The following is an 18,691-nucleotide window of genomic DNA, read 5'->3' on the forward strand; positions in this document are numbered from 1 at the left end:
CAACCAGACAAGGAAAACGGGGACTTTACCTGTTCACCAACTTTCCCCGGTCGGCCACGGTTTCCTGGCTCACCCTGTATGACAAGCAGAGAGAGGGCATGGTGGTTACTCACTTATCCCAATGACAGCCTAAGGACAGCATGATGGTTCATGCCATGAACAATTATGTGCTTCATCCAGGGGCAGGTAAGCTATACTTGGGAGGTGCATCAGCAAGATTTTTTAAGTGAAATTTCCCCAGTTCTTTGCRGACGCATCACTTGGGCTGCTTCATGTGAATTGCAGAAGAACAGCAAGGAACAACCTCTTAAAAAACCCAGTGTAACCACCAGTAACCTAGCTTCACTAGAAAGGTAACTCAAAGCAAGAACTGTAGTTGACACTTAGGGAGTGAACACTCGCTGTTTTGGAGTGAAATATCCCCCAAAACAACAGGTCCTGCTGTGGTGAAATAACCTACACAAAGCCAAGCTTGGATATTGAGAAATAAGCTGCCTGGTTCTCTGTAGCACAGCCTAGTCTTGGTTGGTTTATTCTCACATCTTGTAAGGCATGAGGTCTCCTCAAGGATATTCCTGGAGCTGGGGTGTTTCTGCCTGCTAATATTTCTGTCTGAAAGAATGAGTAAAAGAGACAAGAGAAGAAGGCAGAAGCAAATCATCGGGAGAAACAAAACAGAAAAGGATTATGATTAATCAAATGATTTSAGGAGCACCTAGAAGATACAAGAGTGTGGACACCACGGCGTGGTGCAGTTAATGAATGACGGTGCAGAAGGGGTCGAGAGGATCCAGCTGCCAGTGGATGGATCACACCAGCATAAAGGACAAGCCAAACGTTACTGGGCAATGCTGCACCCTGATTCTACTCTTGCAGAATCTCAAGTGTCTGCATGTTCCTGCTCACGTGGAGCATCTGCATGAAAACCAGAGAAGCAACCCATGCAAGCTAAGTCACAGTGCAGTATCAGAGAAATTCAGARGTGAGAAAAATGAGGGGTGAAGAGAAAAGCAGGAGAGGAGAATTTCCAGGCTGCCAGGGATAAGGGCAGGCCACAGGACTCACAGGCCAGCTGAGTACCCCAGGGCAGGCTATCCGCAGGCCAGAGGCACCGCCAACCAGCACTGTCCTTGGGTGATGGCAGCTGTGTTTTCTCAGTAGGGAGATACTCCAGATGTGCTGCCAGACCACATTGCTGTTATTTACTGTTTGAAGAGGTTGTTTTTGTTGGGTTTTCTCTTTCCTTTTGAGTGTGGGTTTATAGAGCGGTCTGCTCTGGGATGGCTCCTGCTGCTAATTAGGCAGCGAAGATAGGAATRATGTGCATTGTTTTAGAACAAAAACATGGAGAAGTAATGGGAAAAAAGAAAAAAGGAAAAAAGAAAACAGAAGAGATGGTGGGGGAGGTGGTTAATATCAAAGGAGGAACACACTTGTTTGTAATAAAGCACATGGCTTTTTAAAAAAATGCCCCGTCTGTCTTTCTTGCTGAAGAAACCAGGGACTAAGACCCCATAATTCAGAGAAATCCTCTGTTTCCCCCATCCCCTGTTTTGAGCAAATACTTTTGTCTCAGAGCATGTTAAAGGTGAGAAAGGAGGCTTTCCTCTCCCTCTATGTCTTCCCCTTCTCTCATCACAAACAAACCCTTTCCTCACCTTTGCACCGTCAGGACCAGGTCTTCCTGGAAAACCTTTCCGGCCAGATGGACCCTGAAATATATAGAAGAGCAAGAAATAAATAAGGAATAACTGCTCTTGTTCACAGCACTGTGTCTGTAAACCCATGTAGTAAGGTGCAGCTTTCAAGCAATGTTCCCAGTGAATCAAGGGCACTAAAGATGAACCGGTCCTCTTTGCTGCGGAGGCAACGCAAGAGGAAAGCACTGTGCCTCAAGAGCACTCAGTTTGATTCATGGGGAACATGTTTAGAGAGCTATAACAAGAGTCAGTCCATTTCTGCTCCTCCAGGTAGGTTCCATCGCTTCAGTTTTGCATCAGTAACACTACGCACTGACTACCATCAACCAAGCCAAGGCCTTTGTCACTGCCCAGTAGACAGTTCCATGCCGCGTTCAGCCTCACTTCTTCTACTTACAGCATTTTTTTGTTGTTTGTTTGTTTGTTTTGCAGGGCAGCCAGCAACCTGAGTATCTGAAGAGCATGTTTTGCTAGTGAGGATTGGGACTGAGCCACTTGCGCTCCCTATGGGCTCCATTCCTACCATCCCAGAGAGGCCTGGGGAACAGGAGCATCCCTGCAGTGAAAGGAAACCAGGCTGACATTCACACCTATTGCTTAGCAAACCAGGAGGAAGCCTGCACACCAACAGGTCCATGTTCCCTCTGCTTAGAGGAAAAGTTTTGGTGTTGGTCCAGGCACTGAAGTAACTGGATCTGCCACGTTTCTCCAGAAAACAATAAAAGCACCCACTGGAACACAGGGAGGMAATGCAAGATAAAACATTTCTTTCCTGATCCTCATAGAAGCTCTCACAGTTACCAAATTGCAAGATATTTTACTGTTTTACAATGATAATTAYGTACATAGCCATAACCATTATAAAACCTTGAGCTGGCAAGTTCACAGATGCAGTAGCATTGCTTTTGCTTCTCCTCACTGGGTTTCTGCAGCACATCACTACGTTCTAAGAGATGCAGAGATGGAAAAGACTCTGCATTAGGTCCCTGGTTTTTGATTTTTTTTTCCTCTTAATTTTCTTCCCTTCAAACTAGGATTTCCTCCTTCTCATTGAAAAGCCAAGGAACCAAGCTGATGCTGAGGCAACACAAGAGGATCAAGCATTTGGACCAAACTCTGGACAAAACAATACATTTTAGCAGGGAAGATTTCTTTCCAAACCAGAAGGTTTGAGGCTTATTTTAAATATTTTGATTCCTTTTATTTATCATTTATCATTATTTTAATTCTTTTGCAAGGTCAGGGGAGTTGCTAGTAATAGATAAAACCATTTAAAACCACTGAAACCTACCTCTGGACCAGGGACTCCTGGTGGTCCTAAGGGTCCTTCATCTCCCTGAGGTGAAAAGAAATTAAAATAAAAGACAAAATAGTGACAAAGTTCAGACTCACCACATGACAAAAATGGAAAGTCTGCAGTCTGGCTGGCAGTTAAGCGTGTGCTCTATGCTCCATGGTCACCTTTTAATGTCTTTCCAAACTKCAGGGCACACAGCTCAGCTAAATGCTTCTTTGGGCATTTCCTCAGGCTTCCCATCTCCTTCCTTATCTCAGGAATAACCCCCAAAGCTGAGCCCTGCCARTAAAGGCCACGTGAAAGTCCACTGAAGGCAACACCAGTTGGGTGGGCTTATCCAGGGCTGCGTTTGGCCCAGGGATGCACTTGTCAAACTCATGGGATTCTGCTTGGTTTGATTTGACAGGGGATGCAAACTCTGCAGAGCGCTGGGTGCTTCCCTCCACAGAAAGGGCTTGCAAAATTCCCACGGAACATTTGGCAACTGCAGTAAGGTTTTTCTTTTGCTTTCAAATGAACTAGACATGCTGCAGGATGGAGATATCCCAAAATCTCACGCAGCAGTTGGACTGAGTCCCCTCCCTTGGCTCTACACCAATCTCTAATGTGAGCGGATCAGACCTAGAGTTTCCAGGAGATCTTCGGTTAAACCTCCCCCAAATCATCTCAAATGTCTCTACAATCCACCACTGAGAGAGAAATTATGTACCCTTGGCAGGCACAGTGGTGGTAATGAAATGGCATGAGCTAGTGAGCTGAAGACAGGACTGGACATGAGGGTGTGCAAAACAGCAATGTTTTGAACATTGCTCCCTCAGACAAACTAACCCAGACGTCCCCATGCTTCTGAAGACGGTGAAATCCATAGGATGAATCTTGCCACCTTGGGTAACAGCAGCAGGGAAGGTATTGTACTATATCCCATTCCAAGTGCACATCCATGACTTACTGAGAGTCAACTAGAGTAAGCTGAAGGCAGCTTGGACATGTTGGCTTCCAACTGGAATGCAAAACTTCAATTCCTTCTTTGCATAAACCTTAGAATATTTTTTTCCTACTTCGGGGCAAATAAGTAAGCTAGTTTAAATTAACCCCATTTAGAGAGCAAACGAAAGAATTCACAGAAAACATTAAGAATTGTTATGGCTATTAGACAGTGATCTTGTCCATCTATGCACTGAATATTGCTTGCACAGTGCCTCATGACACCTGACAAACAACTTACACTGGCCTAAATTAGAAGAAACTTAACCAAAGTCACTAGATTTACAACAGGATAGAGACAGTGGCACTCAGGTCTGCTGTACTGCTGCTCTAAAGTATTTACAGCTCCACGAATGTTAATTCAATGGTTATTGTGGCTTTGTAGAGACCATGAGTGGTAGGAAACTCTATGAAACTTCAAGTTTTCACATGAATCAAAAGGTTAAAATTGAGATGCCAGGCAAACAAATTTTTGCAGAACAGCAATTTCCATTTATGCTTTCTTTGTTCAAAAGGATATTGCTCTGTGTGACAGACCAAAGTATGAAGGTCCCAAAGTTCAGAAAAAAAGTTGAAGAAAAAAGAACAAAAAACTTTTTTAAAGGAGAGCAAAAGTCAGGTCAGGGCATGTCTGTGCAAAGGGATATGCAGGGAAAGGGGAATTATCATGCATTTGGGGGCGGGAAGGTCCAGGGAAACAGGCTTTAGAAGAAAATTCAATGCAGAATTTTGGGTTAATGGATTCCAGCATAACTGGAAGCAAAGATCACAAGATTGCAACCTAGTGGAAGCTCCTTTCCTGCAGGTTTCTCATCAGTGAATATAAACATTTTCTTGTAGATTCAGAGGAACTGGAAAATTTCAAATCACTAGCACCATTTCAGTGGGCATTCACCTTGACAATTCAACATTATTCTTCTAACTACATCTACCTTTAGTGTGAAAAACCCTGAGGACACTCACCTCTTGTCCGGGCAGTCCTCTCGGCCCAGGTAAACCTCGTGCTCCCGGCTTCCCCTGAGCAAGAGCCAAAGGAAAAGATACTCAGAAAATAGAAACATAAGCTCTAAAGGGCTATTAAAATGAGAAAGTCTCTTTCACAGCCATGGGACACCATCCAATGTCAATTTTGTTAGAGAAAAAAAAAAGGGAAAAAAAGAAAACCCCTCTCTTGGAGGGACTTCAAGTCAAACAGAGCAAGCTGAAATGCTGGCCAGGACGATCCTCAGGAATCTCCAAGGGCTTTTTCTCTCTCCCCTTCCCACAGTTCTGTTTTCCCTGGCTGGTTCCCACTCCACACAGACCTTCAGTTTCTGCTCCACTCACCTTTAGGCCTTCGGGACCGTTTTCCCCCGGAGGGCCAATGTCTCCTGGAAAGCCCTGATAAAAAGAAATAAAAACTTTAAAAAAAGAGAGAAATGGCTGGGGCACACAGGACTGTTTCAGACAGCTACTGAGGACACGTGAGGGCTTTAAACAAGGGCCGAGTGCCCAGACATTTGTCCTTTGCCGGCGGTGTCCGCGTGCCGGCCTCTGCACGAGCATCTCGAGGGAATGGAGCAGCACAATGGGCATGGAGCTGGCGGTTGGATTTTCGAGCAGCCTTTCCCAGTCGTTCCCTTTAGGTCCATCTTCTGAGCAGATTCATTGTTCTGAGGGCTTTCCTGTCATCACGCAGCTAAAAATGGCAGTTGGGGTTTTAATTAAGCCTGGTGAGTCAGCGCACGATCTGAGTGCGGCGAGCGGCGGCCCGCGCGCCCCGGTGCCAAGGGGAGGCCGGCGAGGAATTAGGCAAGGTGCTGACACGCTCATTAGCTGCTGCCTTCAACGAGGCAGCGACTCCTTCCCACCCTCCATTCGTTCCTGCAGGAAACTAAGGAATCTGCAGCTATTTCCAATAGCAACAGGGAGCAAAGATTGCTAAGGGACAGTGCTCGGCACAGAGCTCTTCCAGACCAGCAGAACAGCAGGCCACTGATAAAGGAAAAGCACAACATCAGGTCAGTACTCCAAGWGGCTCTCCAACATCCTATGTACATTGTCTGGTTGCTTATATGGAAGAAAAAGTGCAATATCCTGGGGGAAGATGGCCCTGGGCTTAAGGCATCACTGTAACAGATTTTTTAGTAAGGGCARTAAGAGTCATTTTCTACTTGGAATGATATTTTGTGGGCTAGGGAATGCTCCAGGATACCTATGACAGGTAGTGAAAGGAGAAACCAGAAATACAYGAGAGCCAGAAAGGGTTAGGAACCAATCTGGATGCTCCCCACCTCACTTGCACACATATACTGCTTTACCTTAGGAGAGAAGCAAAGCCCTGGGCCAAAACCCAGGAGGGTAGATGGGGAGCAAACTGATTCAAAGCTCAGCCTTGGGAAAGCAGATGAAAATCCCCCAAAAGCCAGAGAACAGGTCAAATAGCAAGACCCAGATCCACTGAGTCTCCTGCCTCCCTCTGGCTGGGTGCCCATGCAGGAGGGAGCCTCTGGCTCCTGCTGGTCTCTGTGAATTAGCACTAGCTATATGCATACATCTGCTCATCAAAACCCTACGTGGGCCCATTTGTATATGCTCTGAGAGCTTAAATCCTCCAAGAAGGAAAGGAGATGAGCACGTCTAACAGCATGGAACACACCACGTGGGGATCTGACGGAAAGCTGATCCTCGGTGGGGTAGCAAACTACAGGTATCTAATAACTGCTGCAGAGATGAAATGGGAGGGCATAGGGGATATACCGTGTGGGCTTGCTAAAGAAAGGATGCTGCAGAAGGTACCACGGTGGGACATACCTCAGGGCCCGGCGGTCCTGGAAAACCAACTGGACCTTTGTCACCAACTTTTCCCTGCAGAAATCAGAAAACATGGAGAAAAGTGAGCTAGCTCCTGGCTGCTGACTCTTCTGTTCAGAATAGCACATCCTCATGAGCTGTCTTTCCAGCTGGACACYGAATCTTTAGGGAGATGGAGCAGCAAAGGACATTTGGTTACTTACCAGGGGTCCTGGCTTTCCTCGTGCCCCAGGGACTCCAGGTAAACCATGGCTACCCTGAGAGAGAGTAAAATTTTCAGAAAACACAATGAAGCATCAAAAAATACCAATTCCCCAGTTTCCAGTTCTGCAGGAAAGAGGAGCCCTTTCTAAGGACTAASCTTGGCCCCTATATGAGGAGCCAAGATGACTGCACTAGCACCAGCGGGCTGTTCCTGTTAAAGCTGGGGCTGGGTTTAGCCCCAAGGCACACAAGAACTGCTGCAGTTTGCTGTGGCTCAGGGCCCCAGCGTCATCCTAAGCGCAGCATTAGTCGGTATCACGTTGTAATCACAGGGGAGCAGCCGTTTGCTTAAGTTACGCCTCGCGTTAAGTGCCTCATTGGGGCAGGCTCAAAGTTGCTGCACGGAGCTGACAAATTCACCAAGCCTGCAGCCGCTGGACCACACACGTCCCTGCCGCCCCCGTCTTATTCCAACGCTTGGCGTTCTGCAGGCTCTTTCTAAAGAAAGCCCCAGATTTTCTCTGAATTGAGTGTGCTTATTAAGAACAACAACAAAATCAACAAATTGACATGAATTTTAGGAAGATCTTGAGTACCCCAAATGAGAACTATATGAATGAGGGGAGCCTGGCAGCAAAGTGCAGCCAATTCTAGCTCTTCACGGGCAGGAAGAAAGCAGTTCATGATGGCTCTGGGCTCTCAGATGAGCTGAGAAAGCTGGTGACAACCTATACTACCTATGCAGGGGAAGAAAAGGATGGAGAAAAGGAAAAGAATTACCTTGTCTCCTTGGAAGCCGATATCTCCTGGAACACCTGCTCCTCCCTGATCACCCTGGATACACATCACCAAACAGAGTTAAAATAGGTACCAAGAATGGTCAAACTGCCCAGGCTCACACTAGATGGTGCATTGCACAGCAAGTCTCTTCACTAGTTCCTTTCAAACCAGAACTGGTGGCAAACTGAAGGTCCTATTGACTACAGCAGCAATCCTGAGCAAACCATGTATTCCCCTTCATTGTTTCTAAAAAGAGAAAGTAAACTACAGGTGAGAGCAATTATATAAATCCCCTAAATCTGTGCTTATATGGAATATGGAAGCCACCTTTGGGCAGCTAATTGCAGCCATGAAGGTGGTGGAGTGTTAAAATAGAACTGAACAAAAGAGCTAATTTCGACTTTGRTGAATGGACCCCATTTCTCTTGTGAAGCTCCATAGAAAAGAAAATGATGCTCAAGGCTCCAATACGCATATCCTTGCTGTGGGATCTACACCGTGATTCTCAAGGAAGGGTAGGCTGGAGTTCACCGAGACAGGGCTGCCTACCATCTGTAGGTACGTAGGTAGTCGTCATGATTGACACCCTTTCCTAACAGTGCTACCTTCCCCCTTTCAGACCATCCTAACAGATTCTGACTTCTCAAGTAGAAATAAGTATCCCCAAAAGGATTTTTCGGAAATGTAGGTTATCTGGCATATCCGGAGAGCCCCGCTTGAAGCAGGATGTTAGACCAAGTGACCTCCTGAGGTCCCTTACAGCCTCAGTTATTCAGTGATTTACTTCAGCGAAGGGTCAGTTCAAGGATAGGGGCAGAGAAAGGAAAAATCTCTCTGCTTGGAAGTCAGAGGAGGAATGACTATAAAAACTTGGTACCATGACAAGACCCAACAGAAATAATGTTCAGAGGAACTCTGCCCCATGCATCTAGGCTGTAAGGGAACAAGATATCCAAATGTAAGGAACTGTATGTCTAAACACACTCCACATGGAAGACATATGGACTCCTGCTACAGAGCCAAAGTCTACAAAGACATGAGAGAGGAAGTCTATTTCTACTCGTGCAAAACCCACCAACTTGTTATCAAAGAGTTTAAATTCTTACAAGTACTGCAGTAACATGCAGGGGATAATCAAATTATGAATGGTTTAGTCCTGAGTTGGGAAAGATTTTTGGATACAGCTTTTACAGAAGAAAAATAATTAAGAGCTAGGCAGATTCACTGATGGAAACATTTCCTGGGTTCATGCTGAATTTGCTTGAATGTTTTGGTAAATATTCCCAGAACATTTCACTGATTCATCTTCAAAACAAGCCTTTTTTTTAATAGCAAAATTGAAATGTTGTTCTCAGACAGAAATTTAAATGAATTTTATTCATTTCTTTTAACCTAAAGTATTTTAATTTGAGTCAAACAGCCAATGCTTTGCTTCCTCTAAACATCTTACCCACATTTTTTTTTTTTTGGCAAGGYGAGCAAATGGAAAAAAAATGACTATTTGCACAGCATCAGTTCAGATGAACCCCAAGTATTAGATACAATAGTGATGGCAAAAACAACTGTATGACCCAGTATGTTATCCAGATATTGCAGTATTGTTCTCCTCTTCTCTGATTTTTTTTTTTTTTTTCTTTTATCTAGTTCAAGCTTAAAACACTTAGATCTGTAAGTGGCTAGTCTGTCATTCTGCAATTCTGGCTCCTGCCAGAAAAGAGCAGCAACATATCTTTGCTTGAAGGCAGGAAAGGCAAGAAAAGATTTTTTTTTTTTTTTTTAAAGCAGTCTTCTATCTGGATAATATAAATGGCCACCCAAATATTGCTTTATAAGAAATACTTGCATGCTAGGAAATGTCTACTATAAAAATGACTTTCCTGAGTATAGAAAAGAGCAGTGTAAAACTTTCCTGCTGGCCCTGAAATGAAGCGGAATGAAGAATGTGYGATATCGAAACCAGTTTTCAAACAACTGTGAGAAATGAGCACYGGAGAGGGTAAGGAGGAAGCAGAAATGACAAAACACAGCTCTTATCTGTAGCTGTGCTCCGTGCTCGATGYTGACATGCTGTTACAATAATAGAAGAATATCAAGGCATGATCCAGCTGCAATGGCCAACTGTAACTACTAGTGTCTGAAAGCAAACCTGAACAGGAGGCCATCCACGTTTAACTGCCCAGAGCTCTCTACATCTGACACAGTGGTTGAAGTTGTATTCCTTAGTGTGCAGAACGTAGCAACGAAGAAAGAGGTGAGGAGAGTTTGTTATTAAAAGAGAAGTGATGCTAATATGAGGAAGAAGGACTGCAAGGACCCTGCTCATGGAGAGGTGAGGAGCATAAAACTCATAACTACGTGTCTTGGGCAAGGTCTCCCTGCAGAAGTTGCATTTTGTTCCCAGTTGGACCGTTCTTCTCAACACTTTCTGCTTGGCACCRAAAGGGGAGCTAATGCTGTCAACATGTTCAAGGTGTTTTAATGAGCTAGACCTTCATAAGTTATAGGTCTCCTGATTCACAAAGCTCTTTTCTATGAATGAATAGATAGGATTTCTATTTTCTTCACCTTTCCTCTATAGTTCTCACATCATGTGGTTTCATGACCACTGTTTATTTCAGGCAGACTTCTATAATGATTCAACGTCTCCTTGTAAAAGCAGAAAACCCATTTTCCAGAGGACCCTTTTCCAGACGGATCTAGGTGGCAAGCCTCATTTCCATGCCTGTGAACCATATGCATCATCTAACCTCCCCTTCACCCTGCTTCTGTTYTAGCTGCAGCTGATCCAACAGCTTTTGGATGAAGGAAGTTTCCCTCAGTTATAAGGAGACAAAGATGTACAAGGCCATGCACTTGGAATGCAACCCAGAGACACACATTCAGCATGACATCACACGCTTGCAATGAAAGCTTCCTCAAAACATCCTCAGAAGGCCACTGTGAACAGGAACCTGAGTGGAGAGGTCAAGCGTGATGCAAGCCGTGCAGCTCATGCTCCAAGTGACCAGTGTGCTCAGTTCTCCAGGTAACTGCAGCCTCACCAGCAGCTGAGAGGAGCACTGCGATACTTGGGAGGTGCTGAGGTAGGAATACGGATCTCTGCAGAGGCAGAGCACACACAACTGCAGTCTGGCAATGCCCCAGGAATGGTAGAAGGCAAACTTTCACACCAACAGGCCCAGAGAATAAATACAAGGTTTGGCTTCTGTTTCTGGACATAGCAGTAAGGTAGATTTGACTGAAGATGATGATAGAAGGCTATAGTGAAGTCAAAATCTAATGGACAGGAAAAGAATAGTAAGTAATCAGAAAAAAAAAAGCCTTTAGATCAAGTATTATTGCTTGAAAACAACAATAGCAGCAGCAATGAAAAGTAAGTGGTAAGAGATCACAGGATGGAGCCTCCTACCCAGTCAGTCCTTCTGCTCTAGACAAGGTCCTTCCCATGACCCAGGCCCCGTAGGACACTCAATGGACACAGAGATCCTGCTGCCTTTTCCTTAGGCACTTCCTTAGGTCAGATATTTCTAAGACCAAAAGAGAATGTGGCAAAAACAAGGGGGGCAAAGAGAGATTTATGATGCAACTTCTTAATAAAGGCAGAGATGGAAAACATTTCCATTGAAATGAGGCAGAAGGCACGAGGAAAGATGATTCAAAAGTCAGAGAGAGCAGGGTGCATTTCCCAAATCCACCACCTTTCTCCAAGGTTACATCCATAACTTGGTAGCCCTCACATAACCTTAAGGGACTTAGAAATCCTCCCTTCCTCCTACACTATGTGCATTTAGACCACATGCTCTTGCAAGGCAGAATTGTTCCCTTGTTACAAACTAAGCAAATCCAGAGCAAGAGCAGATATGATTTCTCAGCGGTACCATAGCATAAGARGTAAAACAAATGTAAACAAGCCATAAGAGGGGATGAGTGGTTTTGCTAATGATGCCCAGAGTAAGAAAAACTCAAGAGGCTGAAAGCTGCAATTCAGCAAGAAACATGACAGTAAATGAATGCAATACTTTTTTTTTCAGTCAGCAGGAGAAGGGACATATTATAAACTGGGCCAATTAACTCTACTGTAAGACCAAAAACCACGTAATTGAAAAAAATGTGCAGTTATACTGGGCCAAATCCTCTGCCTAACGTGGAGAGAGCTGCTAAACCTTAGCTATACTCCCGAAAACAAGCGCAGTGCACTCAGATACTAAACCCAGCCTCACTGCAATGTCAGCTGCATGCGCTCACCTGAGCAGTGCCAGCTGTGACCGGCTGTGTCTAAGTAAGTCTGATTTACCTCCTTCCTCTATTTCCCAGCCCTTTGGCTGCTGGGTCGCTGGGAAGGATATACACAAGCTGTTTGAAAGCTCTCTCTGGCTGTGAGATGATCAGGGTTTTCATCTAAGTGTTTGATAGCACCTCAGGAAAGCTGATGCGTTAGGGACAGAGGAGGCTTGGGCAAGAGGAATGGTTTGTCAGCCTCGGATGAGGAAAGGGCTGTAAAGAAAGCGAGTGARGAAGTCTGTCCTGTCCAAGGAGAATGCAGTGGGAGAAGTAGCCAGCCAGGGAGAGAAAGCATTCCTGCCCCCCTGGAGAGGAGCTGCAAGAGTGAGCATGGGATTTTGATAGAGGACGGATAAGTCATCRGTTAAGTCATTGCTCTCTTATCTAGGCATACTGTGTCCTTCTCAGCAAAAGTGAAAATGTAGTAGAGGGGAGAAATGGAAACTGCAGGCCTGAGCACTGGCAAAGAGTTGCTAATAACATATGGAGACCAAGAATAACAGCCTGGACACTACTTTCTCCATGCGCAACTAAATCGTTCCTTAAAAGCAAACATCTAATGAGAAAATGCAACAACACAGGGAGGAGAATACAATTAAYGATCACTTTGCGTTGCCCTCCTGAGCAACTAGAGCCAACAATAAATCACTGCACCCTCTGCTCTTCCAGGCTAAATAAATCCTGCCACCAGCTATCTGCAGGAAGATGTTTATGACAGTAAGACATTTATATGTGCAGATTCATACTGATTTAGCTCAAGCTGGGTGGTTTTGTGCCAGCAGCACTAAATCATTGCAATCAATTCCCTTCTATTTTTTTTTTAAGTGTTTTATATCAATTCAGCATAAGGCAATTTCCTCTTGGCAGGAAGATGAATTGAGGTGAGCCCTTCAATCAGCAGCAAAGGCACCTAACATAGAACAGCTTTCCCATGGACGCTGCTGTTTCCTTCTGATCCTGCGTTTCTTTGTCATATCATGCATTTCCCTCAAAAGCATTGAAGCAACTGACTGTTGGCGTTGTTAAATCTTCATCCTCCTCCCCATCCCACCAGGTAAACCATATAAAAAAATTAAAGGCACAGAGAAGCACCAGTTAATTCTACAGTACACTGTCACCGTGGGCGAGAGAGAGAAATTCTAAAGAGGAACCAAGTATGACAGATCTATGCTAGAGCTCGCTGGAAAAGGGGGTGGAGAAAGACACCAAAACAAACAAACAAGCCAAAATACAAAGAAACTGGAGTGTCCATAAAGGAGGGAGGGTGGAAGGATGAGAAACGGTCAGAGTGGAACCAATAAACATGATGCTTAATAAGAAAGAGAAGCTAGAAAGGAGATTTCCCATGCAAAATTAAAACACAGTGCAATAAGGGAGTATTCAAATCACCTTATCACCTTTCAGTCCATGTTCTCCAGGGTTTCCCATCAGTCCCTGAAACAAAAGCAAGTCCAAAGTGAGATCTTTGGTCTCGTTGCGGACGGCCACGAACTCGCCAGGCTCAGTTATTCTCTCACCTTTAAGCCTTTTGGTCCTGGATATCCTATAGGTCCAACAGAGCCCATGTCACCCTAGTAAGAGAAAGAAAACCCTGGTTGTTAGGTGCAAAACTAACTAATACCCTAACGTGTTGTGTCCTTCTTCCACTATTTGCAAAATGAGGCTATTGATCCAGCTTAAGACAATCCTGGAGTACTTTTATTCAATGTGAAGTTGCTCATCTCTTCAAAGGATTCACCAYGGTATGCCCTAGTTCTCAGGACGCAGTTTGAGAAGGTTTTAAGAAAAACAAAAAAGGATAGACCCAAAGAACAAAGGTGGCAACTCTCAAGGTATTTAAGATGCAACCCAGCTCTGACACATAATACTGACGGGCAGAAAAAAAGAGGGCAAAGAGAGTGGAAAAGACACAGAGATGACTCCATAGCTTGGCCGTTTGCTGCAGAGAAGAGCCAGAACGGCATGATGCCTCAAGACCTGGATGAAAAAACTGCACCACAGAAGGACATCAGAGCTTGTGTTTTCTCTGTGCCTGCATAGGCATGTATAAAAGAAAGCCTTCAATGGACTACATTTAAGCAGGCTTTGATTGCTCGCTCCCCATGAAGGGAGTCAGTGACACGGCGCAGCGCCCTTGCCTGCCGTGGGTAAATAAACAGGGAGCGCCTGGCTGAACGAACGCCTTTTTCGCAGGCGCTCCCGTGGCCGCGGSCGCTGAGCTGCGCCTGCACTAACAGGCGCCCTTTTCATACCCCCCGGCATAAAGGCTTCTTGTGGACAAGCGTTTACTTAAAGCTCTGCCTGCCCAGTTAATTAAGGGAGCAAGAGGCTTGAGTTGCATCTAATTCTGCTCTTCTCGCGGCCGGCCCCAACACCTGCAGGGTGCCAGGCTGGTCCCAGGGGTGGCTGTAGCTGCGGAGGAAGGAAACACCCGCACAGGGGCCAGGCTGGGAATGCCATCCCGGGAATGCCATCTCTGTGCTCTCCTCTGGTGCTCCCAGCCCCAGGGAAGGCGGCGGGCAGGTCCCTTGGCTGCAGAGGGGCCAAGGCAGGTCCCTTGGCTGCAGAAGGAGGAGAGGGCGGCTTGGATCTGCTCCCTCCTTGCAAGGATGAAGGTCATGGCACTAACTAGTCCAGCAGTCTCCAACTCCACCCTTGCTGAAAAGCATCCTAGTAACACCAGCAGGCTCTGAATTTTACCTTCTAGCACATATCACTAAGATAAGAGCAACCAAGTCAAGCTAAGTCTCCTGAAGAACTGGTATTAACGCTATCTGATTCAGACACTAGCTTCAATCACATTTTTTTTGAATGGGACCACAGAGGCCTTGATAAATCAGTGGACATATATGCTCATTATTTAAATTATGAAAAGACCACAGAAAATGGATTTCAATCATTCACTGCAAATCAAATTTTCATAGGTTATCACTAAGTGAAATGGAATCATTTTGAAAGGATGTGTTAGCACCACTGTAACCTACCCCTTTTTGTGCGTGGAAGAAGATAATTTGAAATAAGGCTCAAGCACTAAAATGGAACAYGTTCACTAACCCACAGCACAGCCGCTTGAGGAGCAGTTGCCACCCATGACCATTTACAACCCTTACAGCCACTTAYGTGCAGCTGAGGAAGGACAGAGCGAAGAACAGAACCAAGGGTGGAATTTGGCTGTGCGTGTAGTTACCTGGATTAGTGATGGGATGGGGAAAGCACATACAAAATTCCTGCACGCCCAGAGGACAGTCTGCTAATGCACTGCTGCTCACAGTCCTTCCTGTGCACAAGAGCCCTGAGGTACTGCCTACGAGAAGCTGTTTTTTAGGAGATGATGGGTCCCGGTGCGGAAAAAACACTGCATCCTTGAAAAAAGACCCTGGCAAATGTTATCAGAAGAGCAATTATCAAAGAAAATGGGCACTGAGAGCAAATCCCTAATCTGCCTGCTTTTGCCTCAATCGAGTTTGCCCTTCTGCCCTTCCCAGGTCCATCGGGCGCCCTCTTCTCTCCCGCGGGAGTGAGGGCTTTATCCACCTCCTCTGTACAGATGGAGTCCTTGTATTGGCTGCAGTGCCCCAGGAAGGAGAAAATTTGCACCTAGTTCTGCACGCTGAAAGGGTTAATGGCCCGAGAAGCCACATCTCCATTTGTTTTTGTACTTACAATGAGTCCAAGGACTCCAGGAGGACCTGGGGCTCCCAATTCTCCCTAAAAGGAAAGACAGACCAACACAGTTACAGGCTCTTTGTAGGGGCTGAAAGGCAGCTCAGTGTTCCAAGGCTGGAGGGAAGGGAAAARCCCGGCCCTCCCCTTTCCGTTCTGTTCCCCCCCTGGAGACCCTTCCCGTATCCCAAGTGATGCCGAGCAAGAGCGCATGCTCCAGGAGGAGGCAAACGCACACAGGCTGCTGCTTGTTCTGCACTCACTGGCGGGACTGGCCCCACTCCCAGGCTGCATAAAAAGAGCATTTCACTGCACGTGAGGGGAGGCAGCCCCAGGTGGGAGGAAGGTGCAGGGAGAGCCGTGAAGAGGGACAAATGGCAGGAATTGTGACAGCAAAGCTGAATGGGAGAGAGAGACAGGATGCTGCTTTGTGCGAGGAAAGGTGAGTTTGGGGGAGTATTTAAGRAGTAAGAAAAAGAAAAGCCAGACATGGCTTTGCACACACACCCCTACCTGCTTCTGCACAGGGACACAGCTCCCCCAGCCTACCTCGTCTCTGCTCAGCCTCGGCCACCAGGGCACTGCCCAGCAGCCCAAGCCATAGGCTGATCAGTTCTTTTATTAAAACAAGCAAACAAAACTAGGCTTTGGACTTGAGCTCGCCCATGGGGCTCCACACCTCTGTTGCTGGAGCAGGGAGCTCRCCAGCTGCTTGCAGGACAAGTCGTTTTTCATCACACGGCAAGGGTGAGGAGATGAAGTGCCGGGGTTCCCCCCTGCTCTGTGCCCATTTGCCATCTCTTCCAGTCGCCTCTTGAGCAGGGAGCTTTGGAAAGGGCCAGCTCCTTCTCCGGAGGCTTTCCAGAGGTGACTCAGGGCTCACCACCTGAGACGGACCGACTGCTAATGGGCGTTGTGGTCACAGCTCTGGGCTGGGGCTCAGGAGATTTGGCTTCAATTCACAGCTTCACCACAAGCTCCATCAGTGCCAGGTTTCTCAAGGTCTGCAGGTGTCAGTAGTGCAGGCAGGTGCCTAGCAGCATTTTGGTGTGAAGTGCAGCAGGGAAGCTGCCTCGGACCCATACGGATCACCTGTCTAGTCCTCCTTTTTTGCAGGTTTTTACTTTAGCACTTTGACCTAATCTTCATTCCTTGGCTCTCTTGTGGCCTCGAGAGCTGGTTTGCTCTTCGAGGCCAAAGCCTGCTCTTAAATACAGACCATCTCCAGCGGGGCCTCCCGAAACAAGTGCATTGAGAATAATAAACTTCCTGTTGGCTGAGACACCCCTACCCCTGCTCTAGATCCTGCTGTCTGCCTCTTCTGACGCACCGACTTGGGTTATAGCGTACAGCTGGTGGAGTCCCCTTCGGTGCAATAAARTTACCCTTTTATGGAAAGATTTGCCTAGTGGAAGAATGAAAGAGAGGGGGATGCAGTGTGACTGAACACGCTTGGCCTTCTTGGGCAAATGGCTATGTGTGTTTATTTTAGGGGAAGTAGAGTAAAGGACTATTGTGCAAGCGTACATAAAAAATGTTTCATAATCGCCAGCAGCCTAAAATTGCTTTTTTTATGACTGGTTCCTTTCCTGCATGTTTGGGACATCTGTAGAGAAACTGTTCCTCGTGGGCACGTTTCCTGTGTCCTCCAAGATACTCTAATAACGTCAGATTCAAACATTCAGGCCAGGCCTGGCACTTGTAGATTCAGCAAGGAGAGGGAATACCCTTAGGAATGTCTAGTGCAGGAGCTGCCTTTGTTGGCAAGGTCTGCAGGATCTAAGGATGGGTGAGATAAAGGTGGGGTAGATGATTGCTCTTGGTCCACCCCCATTAAAGATGGGACTGGTTACACTTCTGAGTTATGCCCTTGAAAGAAAGGATGGATGTGGATATGCAGGGCTTCATGTCTACTGCTGTCAGGCTTTCCTCTTGGGAAGAAGGGGAGGCAGATTCCTCTAGGAGAGGGAGAAAGGATTAGTTGCTCATTTGAGCCATTCTCTGGCATGGGAAAAGGAGAGTTCCCAGGTGGCCTGTCTTGGCTATCAGGGATGATAGCCCAGCCCCTGATGTGCAAGTGGAACGAGGCTCCATCCTCCTCTGCTGTGCATGAGATAGGGACTGAAACAGGAGGCAAAAACATGAATCCACAGTACTTTTCCACGTCCATTTCCCGTGATTAAGGGACTAACTGGAGTGGCTGAGGCACTCTGGGAACGGGGGATACGGAATGCGATGGCTYGACAGTTCTCAGCAAGCTGGTACGAGGGACAAACACCCCTGCGGTTGCATGAGTCTTTCCTGTGTCTGGAAAGGACGGGGAGGATCAGAGGCAGCCGGGCTTGGCCATCCCCACGCACAGCAAYGCGGGCGCCCGGTGCATCATGCAGAGCAAGGGGCAGCTCAGGACCTGGCAGCCTTCSCGCCTGCCTACAATTTAGCTGCATTTTCCACCTACTAAACTCGGCATATTTGTGTTCCACAAACAGACTTTCCGGCATTTTTCTGCGTCTGTGACTCCACTTGTGACCCTGTGAACCTCCCTTTAAGTCAGCTGAGACAGTCTGTTTTCATTCTGCAATCTCCAAGGCACATTAATATTTAAAACCCGTTGATAAGATGAAAGAGAAGCAATCCTTCTGCATGAATTAAAGGAGAGGGCATTTGCTTCTCTCCGATGCGCTGGGAACTAGCATYCAGTTAACATTACACACAGCTTTTGAATGGGGCATAGATATCTTGCAAATTTAAAAGAAAACAAAACAAGTTATGTGGAAAAAGAAGTCTTTGTGACCTCCAAAATTCCTGCTCTTCCTGGTGGGCTTGCTGGCTTGCTGTGAGGAAACAGTAATACAATCTAGAAAGTCTTCTACTTTGGGACTGCTAGTTCCACCCTGACCCACAACCTAAGTTGACTGCAAGATGGGAAAAGTCCTGCAGGAGTATTCCTTGGGAATCTAACACTTCCACTYGCTGCCTTCCTGACTCT

General features: G+C 46.3%; 1 protein-coding gene across 1 annotated transcript in view; it reads right to left on the minus strand.

The window, feature by feature from the left end:
* Positions 1–18,691, minus strand: part of COL27A1 (collagen type XXVII alpha 1 chain) — a 151,831-nt gene that overhangs the window by 66,458 nt on the left and 66,682 nt on the right. Inside the window, exons 15-25 of the mRNA XM_026049328.1 lie at positions 15,703–15,747; positions 13,557–13,610; positions 13,429–13,473; positions 7,759–7,812; positions 6,978–7,031; positions 6,775–6,828; positions 5,308–5,361; positions 4,945–4,998; positions 2,992–3,036; positions 1,659–1,712; positions 30–74 (exon numbers count right to left, since the gene is read on the minus strand). Coding sequence (XP_025905113.1) covers positions 30–74; positions 1,659–1,712; positions 2,992–3,036; positions 4,945–4,998; positions 5,308–5,361; positions 6,775–6,828; positions 6,978–7,031; positions 7,759–7,812; positions 13,429–13,473; positions 13,557–13,610; positions 15,703–15,747 — 558 coding nt within the window. The remainder of the gene's footprint in view (positions 1–29; positions 75–1,658; positions 1,713–2,991; positions 3,037–4,944; positions 4,999–5,307; positions 5,362–6,774; positions 6,829–6,977; positions 7,032–7,758; positions 7,813–13,428; positions 13,474–13,556; positions 13,611–15,702; positions 15,748–18,691) is intronic.

This window comes from Nothoprocta perdicaria, unplaced genomic scaffold, assembly GCF_003342845.1.
Source record: "Nothoprocta perdicaria isolate Ctin4 unplaced genomic scaffold, notPer1 scaffold_6, whole genome shotgun sequence".
NCBI classification, from domain to species: Eukaryota; Metazoa; Chordata; class Aves; order Tinamiformes; family Tinamidae; genus Nothoprocta; species Nothoprocta perdicaria.